Here is an 18,266-nt window from a genome sequence, read left to right as displayed (position 1 = left end):
CTTGAAAGATCTGAAGGAAAGGACTCAAGATTGGTGAGGGACGGCGGAGAACTCACCTTGGTCGATAATGGGGAGAAAAGCTCGCCCATTTTCGGCTAAGGGACCCTTTTATAGTGGCTGGCCAGGCCACGTTCGGGGGCCGAACGTGCCTCCGCATGCATGCCATGTTCGGCGGCCGAACTTGAGGTTCGGCGACCGAACCTGGACTTCCCTCACTTATGCCTTCGGGGGCCTAAGGCACACCCGAAATGCCTGCATGTTCGGCGGCCGAACTTGAGGTTCGGCGGCCGAACCTGGGTTTTCCTCCAAAGTTATTTTCATGCAAAAACTCATTTCCTTTCATGCTTAAAACATAAAACACATTAAAACATTTTATGAAAACATGGTTTTACCCTTCTAGAGGTCTCCGACATCCGAGATTCCACCGGACGGTAGGAATTCCGATACCGGAGTCTAGCCGGGTATTACAATGTCCCCCCCTTAAGAACATTCGTCCCCGAATGTTCCTCAACTAGCACATAGCATGGCATACACATATTATACATACAAAGCACATATAACTCACAAGGAACTAACCTCAGAAAAGATAAGGATATTGCTGGAGCATGGACTCCCGTGTCTCCCAAGTGCACTCTTCCATATTGTGGTGGTTCCAAAGGACTTTCACCATCGGGATTTCCTTGTTTCTCAGCTTTTTGATCTGGGTGTCTAGGATTCGTACTGGCTGCTCAACATAAGTGAGATCTTCTTGGATCTCCACATCGGGCTCACTAAGAACCTTGCCCGGATCTGACACGAACTTTCTCAACATGGAAACATGGAAAACCGGATGGATTCTTTCCATTGAAGCAGGTAAATCCAGCTTGTACGACACATTCCCAATCTTTTGCAAGACTTCAAAGGGTCCGATGTATCGTGGGGCTAGTTTACCTTTCTTCCCAAAGCGAACCACTCCTTTCATTGGAGACACCTTGAGCAATACCAGATCCCCCTCCTGAAACTCTACCTGTCTTCTGCGGATGTCTGCATAACTCTTCTGTCTGCTTGCAGCAGTCTTGATTCTTTCTCTGATTATGGGTACTATCCTGCTGGTAATCTCTACTAGCTCAGGCCCTGCCAAGGCCTTTTCTCCAACCTCTTCCCAGCAAACAGGTGATCTGCACTTCCTCCCATACAAAGCTTCATATGGAGCCATCCCGATGCTAGCATGATGGCTGTTATTGTAGGCAAACTCCACCAAAGGTAGATGTTGCCTCCAAGAACCGCCAAAGTCCAGCACACACATTCTGAGCATATCCTCGATAGTCTGGATGGTCCTTTCTGACTGTCCATCAGTCTGGGGGGTGGAAGGCAGTACTGAAATCCAACCTAGTACCCATGGCATTCTACAGACTCCGCCAAAACCTGGAGGTGAACTGGGACCCTCTATCGGACACTATTGAAATAGGAACCCCATGCAGCCTGACGATCTCATCAACATATACCTGCGCCAACTTGTCCATAGAATAGCCACTCCTGACAGGGATGAAGTGAGCAGATTTGGTGAGTCTATCCATAATCACCCATATGGAGTCCACTCTGTTGGACGCTGCCGGTAACCCCACTACGAAGTCCATAGCTATATTCTCCCATTTCCACTCTGGAATAGGTAGCGGTTTAAGCATTCCAGCCGGCTTCTGATGTTCCAGCTTCACCCTCTGACACACTTCGCAGGCTGACACAAACTGTGCCACTTCTTTCTTCATAGCTGGCCACCAATAAACCTTCTTCAAATCTTGATACATCTTGGTGGCTCCGGGGTGAACGTTGTATCTTGCATTATGAGCCTCTCTCATAATGTCTCCTTTTAGCCCTATGTCATCTGGTACACATAGTCGACTCCCATAGCGGAGGATCCCCTTGTTGTCAAATCTGAACTCACTATCTTTGCCTGACTGAACAGTCCTGGCAATTTTCACTAACTCTGGGTCCTCATGCTGTTTCTGAGCCACTTGCTCCAGAAACACAGGTGTCACTCTCATCTGGGCCACTAAAGCACCTGTACCAGATAACTCCAACTGTAGACCTTCATCAATGAGCTTGTAAAACTCCTTCACCACTGGTCTCCTCTCTGCCGTGATGTGGGATAGACTGCCTAGTGACTTCCGGCTTAGGGCGTCTGCCACGACATTCGCCTTACCCGGATGATACTGAATCTTGCAATCATAGTCACTCAGCAGCTCTACCCATCTCCTCTGTCTCAAATTCAAATCTCTTTAACTCAGGATGTACTGCAGGCTCTTATGATCTGTAAAGATCTCACATTTTACCCCATAGAGGTAGTGCCTCCACATCTTGAGTGCAAAGATTACTGCTGCCATCTCTAGGTCATGCGTGGGGTAATTCAACTCGTGCTTCTTCAGCTGTCTAGAAGCATAAGCAATTACCCTTTCATTCTGCATTAGTACACAACCCAGTCCCATACGGGACGCATCACAAAAGACTGTAAAGTCTTCCTCACTAGATGGCAGAGCTAACACTGGTGCTGAAGTCAACCTCTTCTTAAGCTCTTCAAAACTCTCTTCGCACTGGTCGGTCCACACAAACTTTTGGTTCTTCCTGGTTAACCTGGTCAGAGGAGCTGCAATCTTTGAGAAGTCCTGAATGAACCTCCTGTAGTAACCTGCCAAACCCAAGAAACTCCTGATCTCTAACACTGAAGTGGGTCTAGGCCAGTTAGCTACAGCATCCACTTTCTTGGGGTCTACCTCGATTCCATTTTCTGACACCACATGCCCCAAGAAAGAGATGCTCCTCAGCCAGAACTCACACTTAGAGAACTTGGCATACAAGCCATGTTCCCTCAAAGTCTGCAGAACCAACCTCAGATGATGGGCATGCTCCTCTGCATTCCTGGAATACACCAAGATATCATCTATGAAGACAATAACAAAGTGATCCACGTACTGACTAAACACTCTGTTCATGAGATCCATGAATGCTGCAGGGGCGTTGGTTAACCCGAACGGCATTACAAGGAACTCAAAATGCCCATATCTGGTCCTGAAGGCTGTCTTCAGCACATCCTCCTCCCTTATCCTTAGCTGATGGTACCCCGATCTCAGATCTATTTTGGAAAAACAACCTGCTCCGGCTAGCTGGTCAAATAGATCGTCGATTCTAGGCAACGGGTACTTATTCTTGGTAGTGACTTTGTTCAACTGCCTGTAGTCGATACAAAGCCTAAGGGATCCATCCTTCTTTCTCACAAACAAAACTGGTGCACCCCAAGGTGAGGTGCTCGGTCGGATGAAGCCCTTTTCTTCCAGCTCTTGCAACTGTTCTTTCAATTCCTTCAACTCAGCTGGAGCCATCCTGTAGGGAGGGATAGAGATCGGTCGGGTTCCAGGCATCAATTCTATCTCAAACTCTATCTCCCTAGCAGGTGGTAAACCTGGCAATTCGTCTGGGAAGACGTCTAGAAACTCTCTAACCACTGGCACCGAGGCGGGCTCTCTAACCTGACTGCTAAGCTCTCTCACATGAGCCAAATACCCCTGACATCCCTTCCTAAGCAACCTACGAGCCTGAAGAGCTGATATCAGACCTCTAGGTGTACCCCTCCTGTCTCCCCTGAAGACAACCTCTAACCCATCCTGACCTCTGAACCTGACTACCTTGTCCCTGCAGTCCAAGATAGCACCATGGGTAGATAACCAGTCCATCCCTAGAATGACGTCAAAATCTGTCAAGTCTAGAACCACAAGGTCGGCGGAAAGGCATCTTCCCTTAACAAAGACTGGACTGCACTGGCAGACTGACTCTGCCACTGATGGATCACACTTGGGTCCACTGACCCAGAGAGGACACTCTAATTCAAAGATCATCAACCCCAACCTCTGAACGGCTCTCGGAGCAATAAAAGAATGAGATGCACCAGGGTCCATCAAGGCATACACATCTGAACAACCAATGACTAAGTTACCTGCCACCACGGTGTTAGATGCATCTGCCTCCTGTTGAGTCATTGTAAAGATCCGTGCTGGAGCTGATGGACCTTCACCTCTGAAACCCGCTGAAGAAGAGGCTGCTCCTCTCCCTCTACCTCTGCCACTGGCTTGAGTCACGGCTGGAGCTGCTGGCTGAGCCACACTGCCAGAAGCTGTCTGCTGAGACTGTGCTCCAAAAGCTGCCCTAGGGCACTCCTGAGCCATGTGTCCTTCTTGCCCGCATCTGAAGCAGGCTGCTGTCCCAGCCCGGCAAACTCCCCTGTGTGGCCTACTACACTTTGCACAAACTGCATTATATGCACCAGAGCTCGAGCCACTCCCTAGTCCCAGACTGGACTTGACCTTGTTCCAAAACTTGTTCTTCTTTGTCTTCTTAGTGGTACTACTCCACCTCTTGCAGCCTGAAGCTGCTGCACTGAAAGAAGAAGAGCCTGGGGTCTTAGAACCAGAAGGTTGTGCCACTGACTGCTTGACTTTCCCCTCGATGATAGCACTAGCCTCCATCCTCCTAGCCATATCTACTATGGCATGGAAGCTCTCTCTATCTGCGGACTGAATCAAGGAGGAATACCTGGAGTGAAGTTTCATGATATACCTCCTTGACTTCTTCTGGTCTGTGTCAAGAGTTTGCCCTGCAAACGGCAACAGCTCCAAGAATCTGTCTGTGAACTCCTCTACACTCATATCATCGGTCTGCCTCAACTGCTCAAACTCTATCATCTTCAGCTCCCTTGAACTATCGGGAAAAGTCCAACCTGCAAACTCGTTTGCAAACTCTTTCCAAGACATACTGTCCACTCTCGGGTTCACATAATTCTTGAACCACTCTCGTGCCTTCTTGCATTTTAATGTGAACCCAGCCATCTGAATGGCTCTACTGTCATCTGCCCCTATCTCATCTGTAATTGTTTTGACCCTCTCAAGGTACACAAACGGGTCATCACCGGTTTCAAACTGGGGAGCACCCAGCTTCATGTAGTCGGTCATCTTGACCTTGCTCCCACCAGATGAGCTAGGTTTAGGCATATGGGTTGCTGGAACTGTAGGTGGTGGAGGTGGTGCAACATTTTCTGAGGTAGGGTTTGCTGGATTTGGATAGTAAGGTGGGGGTGGATACATTGGGTATTGTGAATATGGTGGGTAGTAGGGTGGGTATGGCATCTGTGTGGGATAAAGGGTGAAGCTAGGGTAATCCGATGTACCTCCCATCGAATACCCGGGATTTTGTGAGAAGTGTGGGTAGTGGAGTGGCTGAACAAATCCCGAGGCCTGAGTGCCTCCTTGGGACTCTCCCATTCCCTCTTCTGACATGCTAACTCCCAGACTGCCATCCCTCCTCTGCTCTACATCCATATCATCCCCTATGTCTTCTGACATTCCTCCCTGAACTGTTCCCCTTACTGATCTGCTCCTACCCAGATCCAGAGACCTTCTAGGGTCTCTTACTGTTCTTTCTCTGTTAGACCTGCTAGACATTGTCCTAGGCAATGTAGGAGGACGGGCGCTCATGCCCTCATCCTCAGGTGGCACTCCAGTCAATCGTGCAGATCGACGAGTTCCTCTCATCCTGCTTTCTGAAAGGCAGCACATAACGAGCAAACATCAGCATCATATGGTTCATGTGGGCACACATGAACCCTCATCACATACATATCATTCACATCATAGCATTACTGCACATGTATATAATCATGGCATTTCACATCATCATACAATACAGGACTCCACATCCTATCCTAGTGGACATGACCTTTCCTATTGTGCTTGACCTTCTATAACATCTATGAGCCTGACACTCTAGGTCCGACCATATGACCCTAGGGCTCTGATACCATTCTGTAACGACCCGAAAATTGGACCGCTACCGGCGCTAGGACCCAGGTCGGCTTAAGGCCGCCGGGACCCGTAGCAAGCCTGACATGCAACTTGTAAACCTGTTTAATCCCATACATGATCAACAACATACATAAAAATTAAAACTTTTCTTTCATTCATTCTCTCATACAACAACTCAACCTGTGCATGCACTGAACATAAACATAATCATAAACATTGGTCCCTCTGTGGGACCTCATCAATGCCCCCAATGGGTGGCATAACATGTGTTGAGTTGGTTTACATCTACATCATGAAACATCTAAGATCATGTAATAAAAGGGATACCTTATACATAAAGTCAAGCACAATCTCTAATCCTCAATATCATTACATTACATATCTATACTGTACTTTTACATTACATGATTCTACAAATTCGTCATGTCCACATTCTATCTATTACATACATAAGACTTCATTACTCTTGCTGACCTCCTGGTCTACCCTGTACCTGCAAGCCTGGGGGTTAAGGGAGAGGGGTGAGCTACAAGAGCCTAGTGAGCAGAATAATAAAACATTTGGAACATATGATAACATGAAATGCATCACATCACAGCTAATCACATCAAGGATGAATTTGTCACCAATAGTCCTCTACATGGTCCAATTGTGCCAGGGGCGTAGAATGGGCCTCACTGGTCTTTCTCTTACATAGTCATAACACAGCATAACATGACATTCCAACTGTGCCAGGGGCGTAGAATGGGCCTCACTGGTCTTTCTCTTACATGGTGCCAGGGGCGTAGAATGGGCCTCACTGGTCTTCCGTACCGTATCATCATCATATCATAACATAGGAGGACTAAAGGATCATTCAACATTCATCCGCATCATCAACATATTATGCAATGCAACATATTCGTGAATTCTAATGCAAGCACCCTATTATATCTCATGGCATTCATGATGCGTGAATCATGCTAAAACTGGTTTATTCATTTAAAAGCATAAGAGTTATTCCACTCACCTCTGGCAGAAGCTCTACTGACTCAAAAGCAGCTGAATTCACTGCTGGGGTCCTCGGTTCCTCGGGTCCGAACCTACACAGGTGGACTCAAATGAGGGACCAAACAACAAGAACATAACTCTAAAAACATCCCCCAAAAACCCCCTAGAACACCTCAAAACATCCATGCAAAACATGCAAAGGAAGGCTGGACAGGGCACTTTCGGTGGCAGGTTCGGCGGCCGAAAGTCCCTCCAGAGCCGAAAGTCATGCAGGTTCGGCGGCACCTTCGGCGGCCGAAACTCCCAGACAGAGGCGAAACTCATGCATGTTCGGCGGCACTTTCAGCGGCCGAAACTCCCAGACAGAGACGAAAGTCCTCTTTCGGAGGCAAGCTTCGGCAGCCGAATGCTGCCTCCACAAGAGGGTTCGGCGGCCGAAAGTCCTTTCGGCTGCCAAACCTGGTTTCTCCGAAAGGGCAGAAACTTGGTTCAAACATGCATAAATGCCTCCTAACTCATACCATCCTGCATTTAGCTCAACCAAAATATGCATACAAGCTCCTAGGGGTCTCAAACTACCTTAAACCCCAACTACAACACATCAAACATACATTTACAAGCCACATTGCTCAAAAACTCATCAAAAACCCATAAACTCAACATAAGCTTACTCATGCATTTTCTACCCCATGAACTTGCATAAAACTTGTTTATAACATAATGTAAGCTAGAGATCGACTCTTACCTCTTGAAGATTGAGAGTAGAGGCGATCTAACTTGGAGTTGGGAGAGATTTAGCTCCTTGGGTCTCCAAGTTCAAAACTTGCTCAAAACTTGAAAGTCTTCAAAAGAAAGCAAAAACTTGTGAAAATCTTGAAAGATCTGAAGGAAAGGACTCAAGATTGGTGAGGGACGGCGGAGAACTCACCTTGGCCGACAATGGGGAGAAAAGCTCGCCCGTTTTAGGCTAAGGGACCCTTTTATAGTGGCTGGCCAGGCCACGTTCGGGGGCCGAACGTGCCTCCGCATGCATGCCATGTTCGGCGGTCGAACTTGAGGTTCGGCGGCCGAACCTGGGTTTTCCTCCAAAGTTATTTTCATGCAAAAACTCATTTCCTTTCATGTTTAAAACATAAAACACATTAAAACATTTTATGAAAACATGGTTTTACCCTTCTAGAGGTCTCCGACATTCGAGATTCCACCGGACGGTAGGAATTCTGATACCGGAGTCTAGCCGGGTATTACAGGCAGAGCCAACGCCAAGTGTTGAATACTATGAGGCCACTAGGATTTGACACCAACATTCTTGACTAACGGTTCAATAGAGATAGAGACTGCTGCAGAGTCACCCTTTGTAGAAGACTCAGGTTGAATAGGGGTTGATTCTTTTGTTACAGGAGGGGGTAGAGGAGGAGGAAGAATGGTTATCTCCTCGGTATGACAAGCCCATTTAGGAGGAGGATCGGTCATTCCAGCAACTGCTTTACCTTTCTGAGTGGTGTGTGCTACCTCGACAAACTTATTCCTTGATCTGACCATATCTGCATAAAACAAAAGTGAGTAAGGCAGTCAGTATCAAAAACAAAGAGAGCAAAAAGAAAAATACCCTGTATGCTAGCATGTGACGTGCTTTCCTGAATGCTCGGAATGTTGCGCGAGTGAGAAGCCTAAGCCTGGTCAGCTTGAGTATGGCTTTGCCAGGACAGAAGGGCGTTCCTCACCGCAACGGTGATATTGATCATTTGTGTCGAGACCATCCTCTAGAGAAAGTCCAAAGACTCCTTGTCCTGCCATGGCTGGACCCCATCCTTCCAAAGCTCATCATATACATTTCAGTCAGTTTGGAGCCGCGCAAAACCTCCGGGTACTTGGTGACGTAGGATAAAAAAATTATTTTTCAGCATTTGAGGGAGGTATCTATTCGAAAAAGGTTTGACATTTTCTCCCACCAAAGTACTATAACTCTTCATTCTTTTGGGTTCCTAGCTGGTACAACTGGGAGAATAGAGAAATGCTCAGCTCGATGCTGTTGTTGAAGTAGAGGAAGCGAAAAGCCACCAAGATCCTCCAACTGTTGGGGTGCACTTGGGCAACTGCCAACTTATGAAAACGAAGGACTTCAACAAAGAATGGGTCCATCGAAAACTGAAGACCTACCTTCAGCTGCTCCTCATAGACCATGATAGTATCCTCTGTGGGAATCCAATCGTCCACACAAACGCTTGGAGGTAGGGCAAAGCTACGAAAGATTTCTTGAGAGATATTGTATTGATCGTGTAGGCGGTCTATGTCCTTCTCAGTCAGTACGGAAGAGATGTCGTTAACCAAGGTGCTTTCATTATCATAGGCTGCCTTTAGTGGAATGATGGGAGCAGAGCGCGAATGGGGCTTCCGAAGGAAGAGCCTGAGGCTAGGCTTCCATCAGAAGCAAAAGAAGAAGTATTCCTATTCATTGCTATGAAACTGAAAGCAAATAATAGTTACCTTAAGTGTGCGAATAAGAGAAATGGTCGAGACTTTTCTAAAGCACAAAAGTCAGTTGTAAGCGAAAGTAGTATATGGAGAAGTAGGGTTTTTATATGACAGTTTCGACGGTAGATTTTAAATGTAGCTCGAAGAATAAGACAATCATCATTTATGGGCAGGAGTAGGCAAAGTGATATAAGCAGGAAAAGGCTAAACTAAATGAGCCACATGCCTCTAATCGAGAAGACAATTATTATCTTCGAATCTGAAGAATCGAAGACTAGTGAGGGACCTCTGATGTAACACAATAATTGTCCAAAATAAGTCATAAGCTATCATTATAAAAAAGGGCCACGTGGCAAGAGTCTGATGAGCCGATATGCGGTACTACCAGTGGAAAGGAAGACTCGACACCATAGTATCCAGATCTTCATCAAGGCTCGCCCTCCCCTGAAGAGGACGAGTCTTCATATAAAGTTACTGTTAGCAGGCACAATTTTGCAGATTCCCTTTACGTCTATAATTATTGGATCCCCGATTAATTAGCCAGTTGGATCCCTTATTAATTAGCAGGCATAAGGCAAATTTTCAGGAAATGCTATAATTAGCTTTATCTTCTTATAGTATAAACACTAATGATCATAGAGAAAAAGGTACATAATTCTTATACAACTACTCTTAAATTCTAAATAATTCTTTATATTCGCCATTTTCCTCAATTTACTGATTTGAGCGTCGGAGTGACTTCTGTAGATGTCAACCACCTCACATTCTTTTTGTTGCAGATTAATCAATCGCAATATAGTTTCGTTTCGCTCCCATCAATTCTTCTACTATATATAGAACTACTTTGGTTAAAGAGAAATTCAAAAGAGTAGGCTATGAGAAATACAAAAGTAAATGAAGAAAAATCAAAAGTTAAGGGGACAAACGGAAGCAAATTTAAGAAAAACACTTCTAAAAATCTAAGCAACATTTACCCTTGTATGAAAAAAATATATATATGTTATCATTTTATTCAATAAAATAATGTTGAATATAATTTTTTTAATTTTTATCTCAAAATTATTTTCTTTGCATTTATTTTGAATAATAATACAAATAAATTTCATTATTGATCAAATTACATATTTTTTATTTCTAACATCATACTAATTTATATACATCGGACCTATTTATTAAAGATAATAGATAACATAATTATTTTCATAACTATATAATAATAATTTTTAATTAAAAATATTTTATATGTTAGCTATCTATATAATTAATAAATATTCTAAGTTTTAGCATTTATTGATTTATTGTTATTTTTACTGTACTTGAAAATCGACTGACGACTATCAACCATATGATTATCGGCCTGATGACTGTCTTGATGACCTACCTATCATTATCGACTTGATAACCAGACTACTTAATGACCTGATAACTAATGACCGACCATCCGATTACTTGATGACCGACTGACCTATTAACTGAATTGATGACTGAACTGATGACCTGTCGATTGACTGACTTGATGTCTGCCCTGACGACTAATGACCGGCTTCTCAACAAAGCAAAATAAACTATAAATGTAAAAGGGCTTGGATTGAAGAGATTTAATCGGATGTAAAAGTAAACTAATTAAAAAGCAAATCATTAAAGGAATTAATCAGAGTAAGAAAATATCTAGCGTTGGGAATATCTCGATGTTATTTCTTTGGATTGATCATAGATGAAAGGATGTCCGACTCAATTTCTAGTTAGTCATTTATAGTTTTTGACACAGTCTAACAACCTAATCTTCCTTTGGATAAAAGATTGAAAATGATCAGCTCACTAATCAGCCTCTAATCAACAAACAAACCACATGATCAGTTCAATGATATTTAATTTGATAACAACATTAAAACTAGAAAGACCTAACTCTGACTAAGAAGCTCACTCCGCGTGATTGTGAAATCAGAATATAGTATTCCACAATAAAGTATTAATTGTCGCAAGTATCAAACTCACAAGTGATTATGAATGTATACTATTTATTCAATTAAACAATTAGCCAGACTGCATCAACTGAACAAATAATAATTTCAAGAATAAAAAGAATAATATAGAAACCAGAAATGAGAAGGAGAATTAAGCTTGATATGCTCTCACAATACTTGTGAATTACACTTTGAAAATTCCTAACTAGATAAAGGAGTTTAGCTACTGAAACTCATGTTTCAACTCCAAAATTCTCTATCAAAAACTCTCTAAAAAAACTCTGCTTCCTCAATTCAAAGAACCTTTTCCTTTTTAAAAGGGTAATCCTAAACTAAAGAAGTATAAAATAAAAATACCTTTAAAAGGAAAAGTAATAATCCCTAATTTCTTGATATTTCTGAAATCATTTCTTTCCAAACTGATTTCTGTAATTAATTGAGAATCCGATCAGAAAATTCCATTGATATTGCACGAGCCACGCCCAACAGTCTATCCAGTCCGAGGTTGGCTTTGTGTGAGGTCTGCCTTATCTGAGGTTGGCTCTGTGACTCCACTTCTAATTTCTGCCTAAATCTTCTAATTAGGAGCTTTTCTTTCCCAAGAGTACAAAATCTATTAATATAGCAAAAAGAAATTCAGTATAATCAACTCCAATTTCATAAGAAAGAATGTACATTAAATAGGCAAAATGTACACCCTATTAGAAATTTTTTCCTTTAGGGTTGGTTTCAGTGAAGTCCAGCTCAAAGTAATGGTCGTTCACTAATGGAACTTGAATGTTCTTAGTTTGCACGACAATATCATTTGAAAACACTAACTAACCTATATTTATATCCAAACTCTTCATCACCTTCTAGTTGTGAGGATTTGAAAGAAGCTAAAAAGTTAACTTTACCTCCTTGCTTACATTTGTGTCCCCGTCCATGTCCGAGAAGTAATGATCATTGAGGAAGTTTATAGCATTTGGCTTAGCAACAAGTATTAAGTTGACTGACTCATAAAACAACATGCAAGATTTTCAAACTCGATTGGCTAATTTAAAACTCAAACTTAACTAATTAATAGTTTTTACGAGAACATGTTCACATAAAATAAATAGAATTTATTAATTAATGGTATTTAACAGAAAAATATAATAGTTTTAATTTCAGAACTGGAGAAATATTTTAGTTGGAGATAAAAATTAACTAATTAAATTCATTAAAATCTAAGGACCCATAATAATGGTTTTTAAACAAAAGGACTAAACATTTTTAATAATAGAGGAGAGGATTGTTGGTTTGGCATGGGGTAGGGCAAAAAACATGACGGATAATGTGTTTTTTTCTTATTATATTTTCGGAATACGGATAGTAATGTTGGGTCCCTCGGATTAGCAACAACTCAAACAAAATGGAAACTTTAGGACACGAAATTCCTTGTGTCGTTGCCCAAAATACCACAAATGTAACCTTGTTTTCCCTTTGCTTTTTGCTTTTGCATCCACGATGAAATGCCTTATTATTTTAAGGATAATTTATAATTAATCTTCAAATTTAATAAAATTCATAATTTAAATTATATAATTTTAATAAAAATAAATTTAAAATTTTATTATATATTTTATTGTTAAAATATAATAATTTTATTCGTCAAACCTCACTATTTATAATGAATTAGTTCATTTATTTTTAATAATCTCTAATAATTTAATTTTTATAATTTTAATATTTATAGTAATTTAATTCCTTCTCCAACTTAATTGATCCACCATAAATTTAATAAAATAACTATTTGTTAATAAAAATAAAAAATTTTAAAATCAAATTGTTTCCCATTAAAAAAACATTATTTAGCATTAAAAATATAAAATAAATTATAAATTTTGTTAAATTTCAAAAACTAAACTATAAATTATTTTATTTTAATGTTCGATTTTACCAATATATTTATTGAGAATGTCAATCTATTTTCGACTTTTTATTAAAATTAGATAAAAAAAAATTCAATGTAAGCTCAATTTGGTATAAAAAAATGAAATTTCTAAACTAAATTTTTTTATTCAAATAATAAAAAAAAGACCTCAATTTATCAATAAGTTAATTTTTTTAATTAAAAAAATATTGTTTTAATCTAAAAATTAAGAAGCTAAATATTTTTTTTCCTTTATTTTAAAATTAAAATAAGTTTAAATTGAAACTTCTGGACTAATTTGGACAAAACATTGAGAATAAACTGAAGTGATTCCTAATAAGCATAGAGAGCATCAAATCTTATTTTATTTCAAGAATTCACAATGCACAATGGTAACATTCCAAATAAAGCAAAAGCAATCAACACACATTATTGGCTCTTTCATTTTCATGAGAAAAACAACTTCCCTATCTTCATTTCTGCTAAATGATGATCATGAGCTTCAAAAAGCTACATAGCACCTCCTTGATAAGGTGCAATTTTTTTTTTATACACAAAATTAAACTATATTAATCAAAATACTTTCAATTTTTACCTACTATTGCTGTTTCTGAACCTTGATAAAATTGACAGAATTTCAGAGAACATAGGACGTTTTGATGGGTTATTGTTCCAGCACTTAGTCATCAGAGAATTCAAAATTTTTGGACAGTCCTTGGGAATCTCCGGTCTCAGGCCGCATGCTGCTATTCCAACCGCCGCCTGCACAGGTGAATATGCAGCATAGGCTGCCTCACCTGTCACCATCTCCCAAACCATCATCCCAAAACTATATACATTACTCATCCATGTCTCGGTGACATTCTCTGGATCACCAGAAATGATCTGTTCTCAACCAGAATAGGAAAGGAAAAATAACATCAATCACCAAAACTTGTATAACATGTCTGCTACAATCACTCTGTATTATAGCTCGTTGAAATCATTTCAAAGATGAATCACATCAAAGATCAAACTGAAAATTTCAGCCAAGTATAGACTTGTACACTTGTTTGTGATAATTTAAAACAAATTAGCTATCTGACTTGTCACAAAAAAAATTCAAAAATGGTTCCATTTCTTGCAAATTATACTCTAACTTAACTGATTGGGCTCTAATTTTTTTTTTTTTTAAATAACAAAGTCACTGTTTTTTTATTATGAGCAACTTTATTATTTTATAAAAATTTAAACTACAGTCCACAAAATTAAGAATGCAATTAACTCTATTTTTTTTTACAATTCATTGATAAGACGGGTATCTAATTTATGTTTAATGGGTATGATTTTTTATAAACTCAAATTTCAATAGGTTACAGTTTTAATTCAACTATCTACTGGGGTAATTCCAAGTAATATAGGGATATATGTGTGTATTAGCTGAAAATTTATTATTCCTTCCGTTTGGAATGAAAAATTTTGTAAGAAATTAATTCAATTGAATTCTTTTCTTGCAAAATCGTTCTCACCAAACGAAAGGATCATGTTTGTGTGTTTTACAAGTGTCAAGAATTCAAAAGGGTGTCCACATGGTGGCTTACAAATTAGGTATAGAAAAGGACTTCTAATCAATGATTAAAGCTCAAAAGATCCATTCAGTGGGCTCCAGTAATTAAATCATTTTGTTAAATTGGCACCGCTACAATGTGCATAGCAGAGATGATTGATTCACAGGATCTCTCAAGCAAAGGCAAACACCATATTGAAATGTAAAGTAAAAACAATTATGAAGACATGTTCCACATGCTCAAGCAATTATGTTGGCTAATTGGTATAAAGTCTCCTCATTAATCTGTTAATAATCCAGAAAATAGCATCCAAATGCGCATTAAATGTAAACGGTATCTAAAGATTCGCTAAAGGTTTTCTATTGTCAATTATTTCTGTTAATTATCATCAATTACTTCTATTTTTAAAACTCAATAGTTTAGTCAAATCGAAGATCCTTCCATCTAATTTTTCATTATTAATTATCTAAGAAATGATCAAATATATCATTTTTTTCATTATTGAATTACGTCAAAATTAAATTTTATGTCCGCTGATTTTTCAAACATAAATGGTTTAGTTAACAAACTGAAGAAAAAAAAAAAGAAACTATTTTCAAATATTGACAGAGGGAACTTTAGTGTAATGGAATTAAAAATACAAGGAATAAACTGTTCGAGTTTTGAAAATAGAGAGACAGAGGGAACTTTAGTGTAATCTCATTTCAAATGTATGAAAGCAACCACACTTTTTTCCTATTGGCATGCAAAACCAAACCAAGTATGTTCAATGTGCTTCAAGAATAAGTTAACATGACAATGCATAATGCAGTCTGAACGGATGACTTTCTATTCACTGCAAAGAGAACTCCATCAATTATATACTCATGCTCAACCTACATCTTTTCAGCAATATTAATTAGGAAAATGGTGATCAAGGGTTATACTACTAACCTCGGGGGCTAGCCAACGGTAACCATCCGTTTCATACTCCATTGCCTCACCCATACTTTTGCAAGCAGTGACTATACCCATGTCCCCTAAGCACGCATTCCGGTGCCGGTCCAATAAAATCCTCTGTGTATTAAGGTCTCCATATGCAACACCATGATCATTCATGAATTTAATCCCTTCAGCTACATCTAAAGCAATCCTTATGATCTCTTTAGTCTGAAGCTTCTTGTTCTTTAGTATCAAGTCATAAACAGAACCACCTTCCACTAATTTAGTTACCACACATAAGCCATGATTTTCATCAACACAAACACCATAAAATTGCTGGATATTTTTATGTCCGCAAGTCATTAACTGCAATAGGTCTTTATGGAGTTCAAACTCGTAAGAATTCCCTTTGTCACATCCTTTTAGCTTCTCAATTCCAACCCTTTTCCCCCTGTAAACTCCCTTAAAAGAATTTGGTCCAATCTGATCAGCAAACTCAAGCTCATCAGAGTTCAAAAGCCATTTCCCAATCTCATCTCCACCTGATTGAATCGTTTGCCATTCATCAACTGATACCACAAAAGATGAACTTGGTAATGGCGTCTGAAGCTCAATCTTCACGCCCAAATTCTCAGTGCCATTCCTGTAATTGTGTTCACCAGGATCCTCTTCAATTTCACCAAAATCTCTGCCTCTACTATTCTCTTCTTGGCACCCACAAAGCCCAAATGGAATCTTCATTACAGTTGGTTTGGGCTTCTTCATAGCAGATTTTAAACCACTTTCAATACAGGCTCTGATCGGTTTCTCTTGTCCAGCTTGAACTAAAAGAAGAACCACACCAAGTGTAAACCCCTTCTTTTCAAAGATCTGAATCTTCTTGCAGCAAATTGAAGCGTTATCTAATGCATCAGACATTACAGGCCATGAAATCGAAGAGTTACAAGCAAATGTAAGCTTGAATACAGAATCCTGTATCTCATCATCAGATGCTTCCTGTATCACTGTTGCTGGTTGTTCATCCACCGATGCCTGCTCTATCAACTTCATGTGTAGAAAGACATCCTTCATATCAAACTCTGCCTGTGCATAGCTGTGGAAATACCAGGTGAAAAAACCACACGTTACTCTTAAAGAGAATCCCAAAAGCTCTACCAACAATTTGGCAATTTCCCCTTTTATTTAAAGGAAAAGAAGAAAAATTATAAGAAGAAGAGCAGAAGTAGCATCCTTGCAACAGAATTGCAACAGACACCACAATTAAAAAAAAAAAAAGAACCTCACATTCATTTATTTTTCCTGCATTTTCGCGGCAAGCAAATAGAACCGCATATCCAATGTATGTAACCTTTCCTCATAGACTATGAAGAAAAAGACAAACAAGAAAAAAAAAAAAAAACAATGGTATTTTTGCTTTCGCTTTGCAACAGAGACATGAAACTAGAACTTCATTAAAATAAAGGATGCAATCCTCCACTAAGTCGTAAGAACCAGACCTGAGAGGCAAGGAATCGTAATGCTTTCTAATGTTGGACACGAGCTTCTCCGGCAACTGGCTACCTGGGTACAGAAGCGTGAGGTTTCTTACAACACTAGCCCACACGACCTTCCGGGAACTCTCAATCTTAGTTCCTTTGTTACATTGTCGCGGGGCTTGCTGCTGCTGCTGCAGCTGCAGAACCTGCAGTTGGGGTTCACGAGACGAGTCAAGATTCAGTGAGTTTCTAAGCGAAGCAATCGCTTCCGACACGTTTCGACTCAGTCTCTGAAACCGCTTCTGCATTGCGGATGATGTGTCTTTGATTGAAAGATTTGAAGACAATGTGGAGAAACTTTCTGATTGTAACGTGGTTTCTGATCTATCATGGGTTCGCATCAGAACATGATCTACCATGTCCTCGTCAGTGCTGGCTCTGCTCGACCAGCACTCTAAGGCGGCAGCCATGCCTCAGTGCAGGATCTGGGAACGTTGGTTCGGGGTTAGGAGTGAAGAGTTAAGGACCACTGACGCTACAGCTTAACTAGACATGCTCAAGGTCTCTGCTTCAGATTTCTGGTTTTCGCCTTTTTTTTTTCCTTCTCTCTCCTGTTCTGACAGAGGGAAAATGGAGAGGCGCGGGCCTGCAGAGGACGGTTTGTTTACGATTGTAAAGAGCAATAAATTAAGGAAATAATACTATTGTGCGGGAGGTCTCAGTCATTTCCTGTGATCTGGTGCTATTTACACGTGGACATTAATTATAGATTTTGGGATTTTTAAGAAATTTTAGTAGCTGGTTTTTAATTTAAAATTACTCTATTAAAATTTTCATTTATTTCATAAAATTAAATTATTAGTCAAATTATTCCAACAATAGTATTCAAAATAAGTAAAACGTGCTTATTTGTATATTGGATGCAATAGATAGATATTCAAATAATTAAATTAAGTGTTATTAGTAGGGGTATTTAATGGTTAGTGATATTCTCAGATTCAGTGAAGCGCATGATTGATTGTGCGGTTATCGAAACCGATTAAAAATAATTTTTTGGATTATTCATAATTTTCAACCGTAAATAGTGGTAAAAAGATCGAATCCACATGAAATTGATATTTATCTATTTTTCTTATTAAAAATCAAGTAAATAAATTGAAAATAAAATAAATAGG

The 18,266-nt window shown here is 39.9% G+C and overlaps 1 protein-coding gene across 1 annotated transcript; it reads right to left on the bottom strand.

The window, feature by feature from the left end:
* Positions 1-13,482: 13,482 nt before the first annotated feature.
* On the bottom strand, positions 13,483-17,762 carry LOC110608634. The gene is made up of 3 exons (XM_021747903.2): positions 17,113-17,762; positions 15,629-16,709; positions 13,483-14,033 (listed from the first exon to the last, which is right to left on the bottom strand). The coding sequence occupies exons 1-3, from the start codon at positions 17,559-17,561 to the stop codon at positions 13,740-13,742; spliced, it is 1,824 nt and encodes a 607-aa protein (XP_021603595.1). The 5' UTR covers positions 17,562-17,762; the 3' UTR covers positions 13,483-13,739.
* Between the last annotated feature and the right edge of the window lie 504 nt (positions 17,763-18,266).

The sequence above is a fragment of the Manihot esculenta genome, chromosome 2, assembly GCF_001659605.2.
Source record: "Manihot esculenta cultivar AM560-2 chromosome 2, M.esculenta_v8, whole genome shotgun sequence".
In the NCBI taxonomy this organism is placed as follows: Eukaryota; Viridiplantae; Streptophyta; class Magnoliopsida; order Malpighiales; family Euphorbiaceae; genus Manihot; species Manihot esculenta.
The sequence above is the reverse complement of the archived record's forward strand: the minus strand, read 5'-3'. Positions and strand labels throughout refer to the sequence as shown.

Bases quoted from the DNA above. Each gene is read 5' to 3' on its own strand.
- LOC110608634 (XM_021747903.2), bottom strand. From the start codon at position 17,561: ATGGCTGCCGCCTTAGAGTGCTGGTCGAGCAGAGCCAGCACTGACGAG. The intron at 16,710-17,112 runs GTCTGGTTCTTA...GTATTTCCACAG, and splicing joins TACGATTCCTTGCCTCTCAG to CTATGCACAGGCAGAGTTTG. The intron at 14,034-15,628 runs GTTAGTAGTATA...GGTTGAGAACAG, and splicing joins ACCGTTGGCTAGCCCCCGAG to ATCATTTCTGGTGATCCAGA.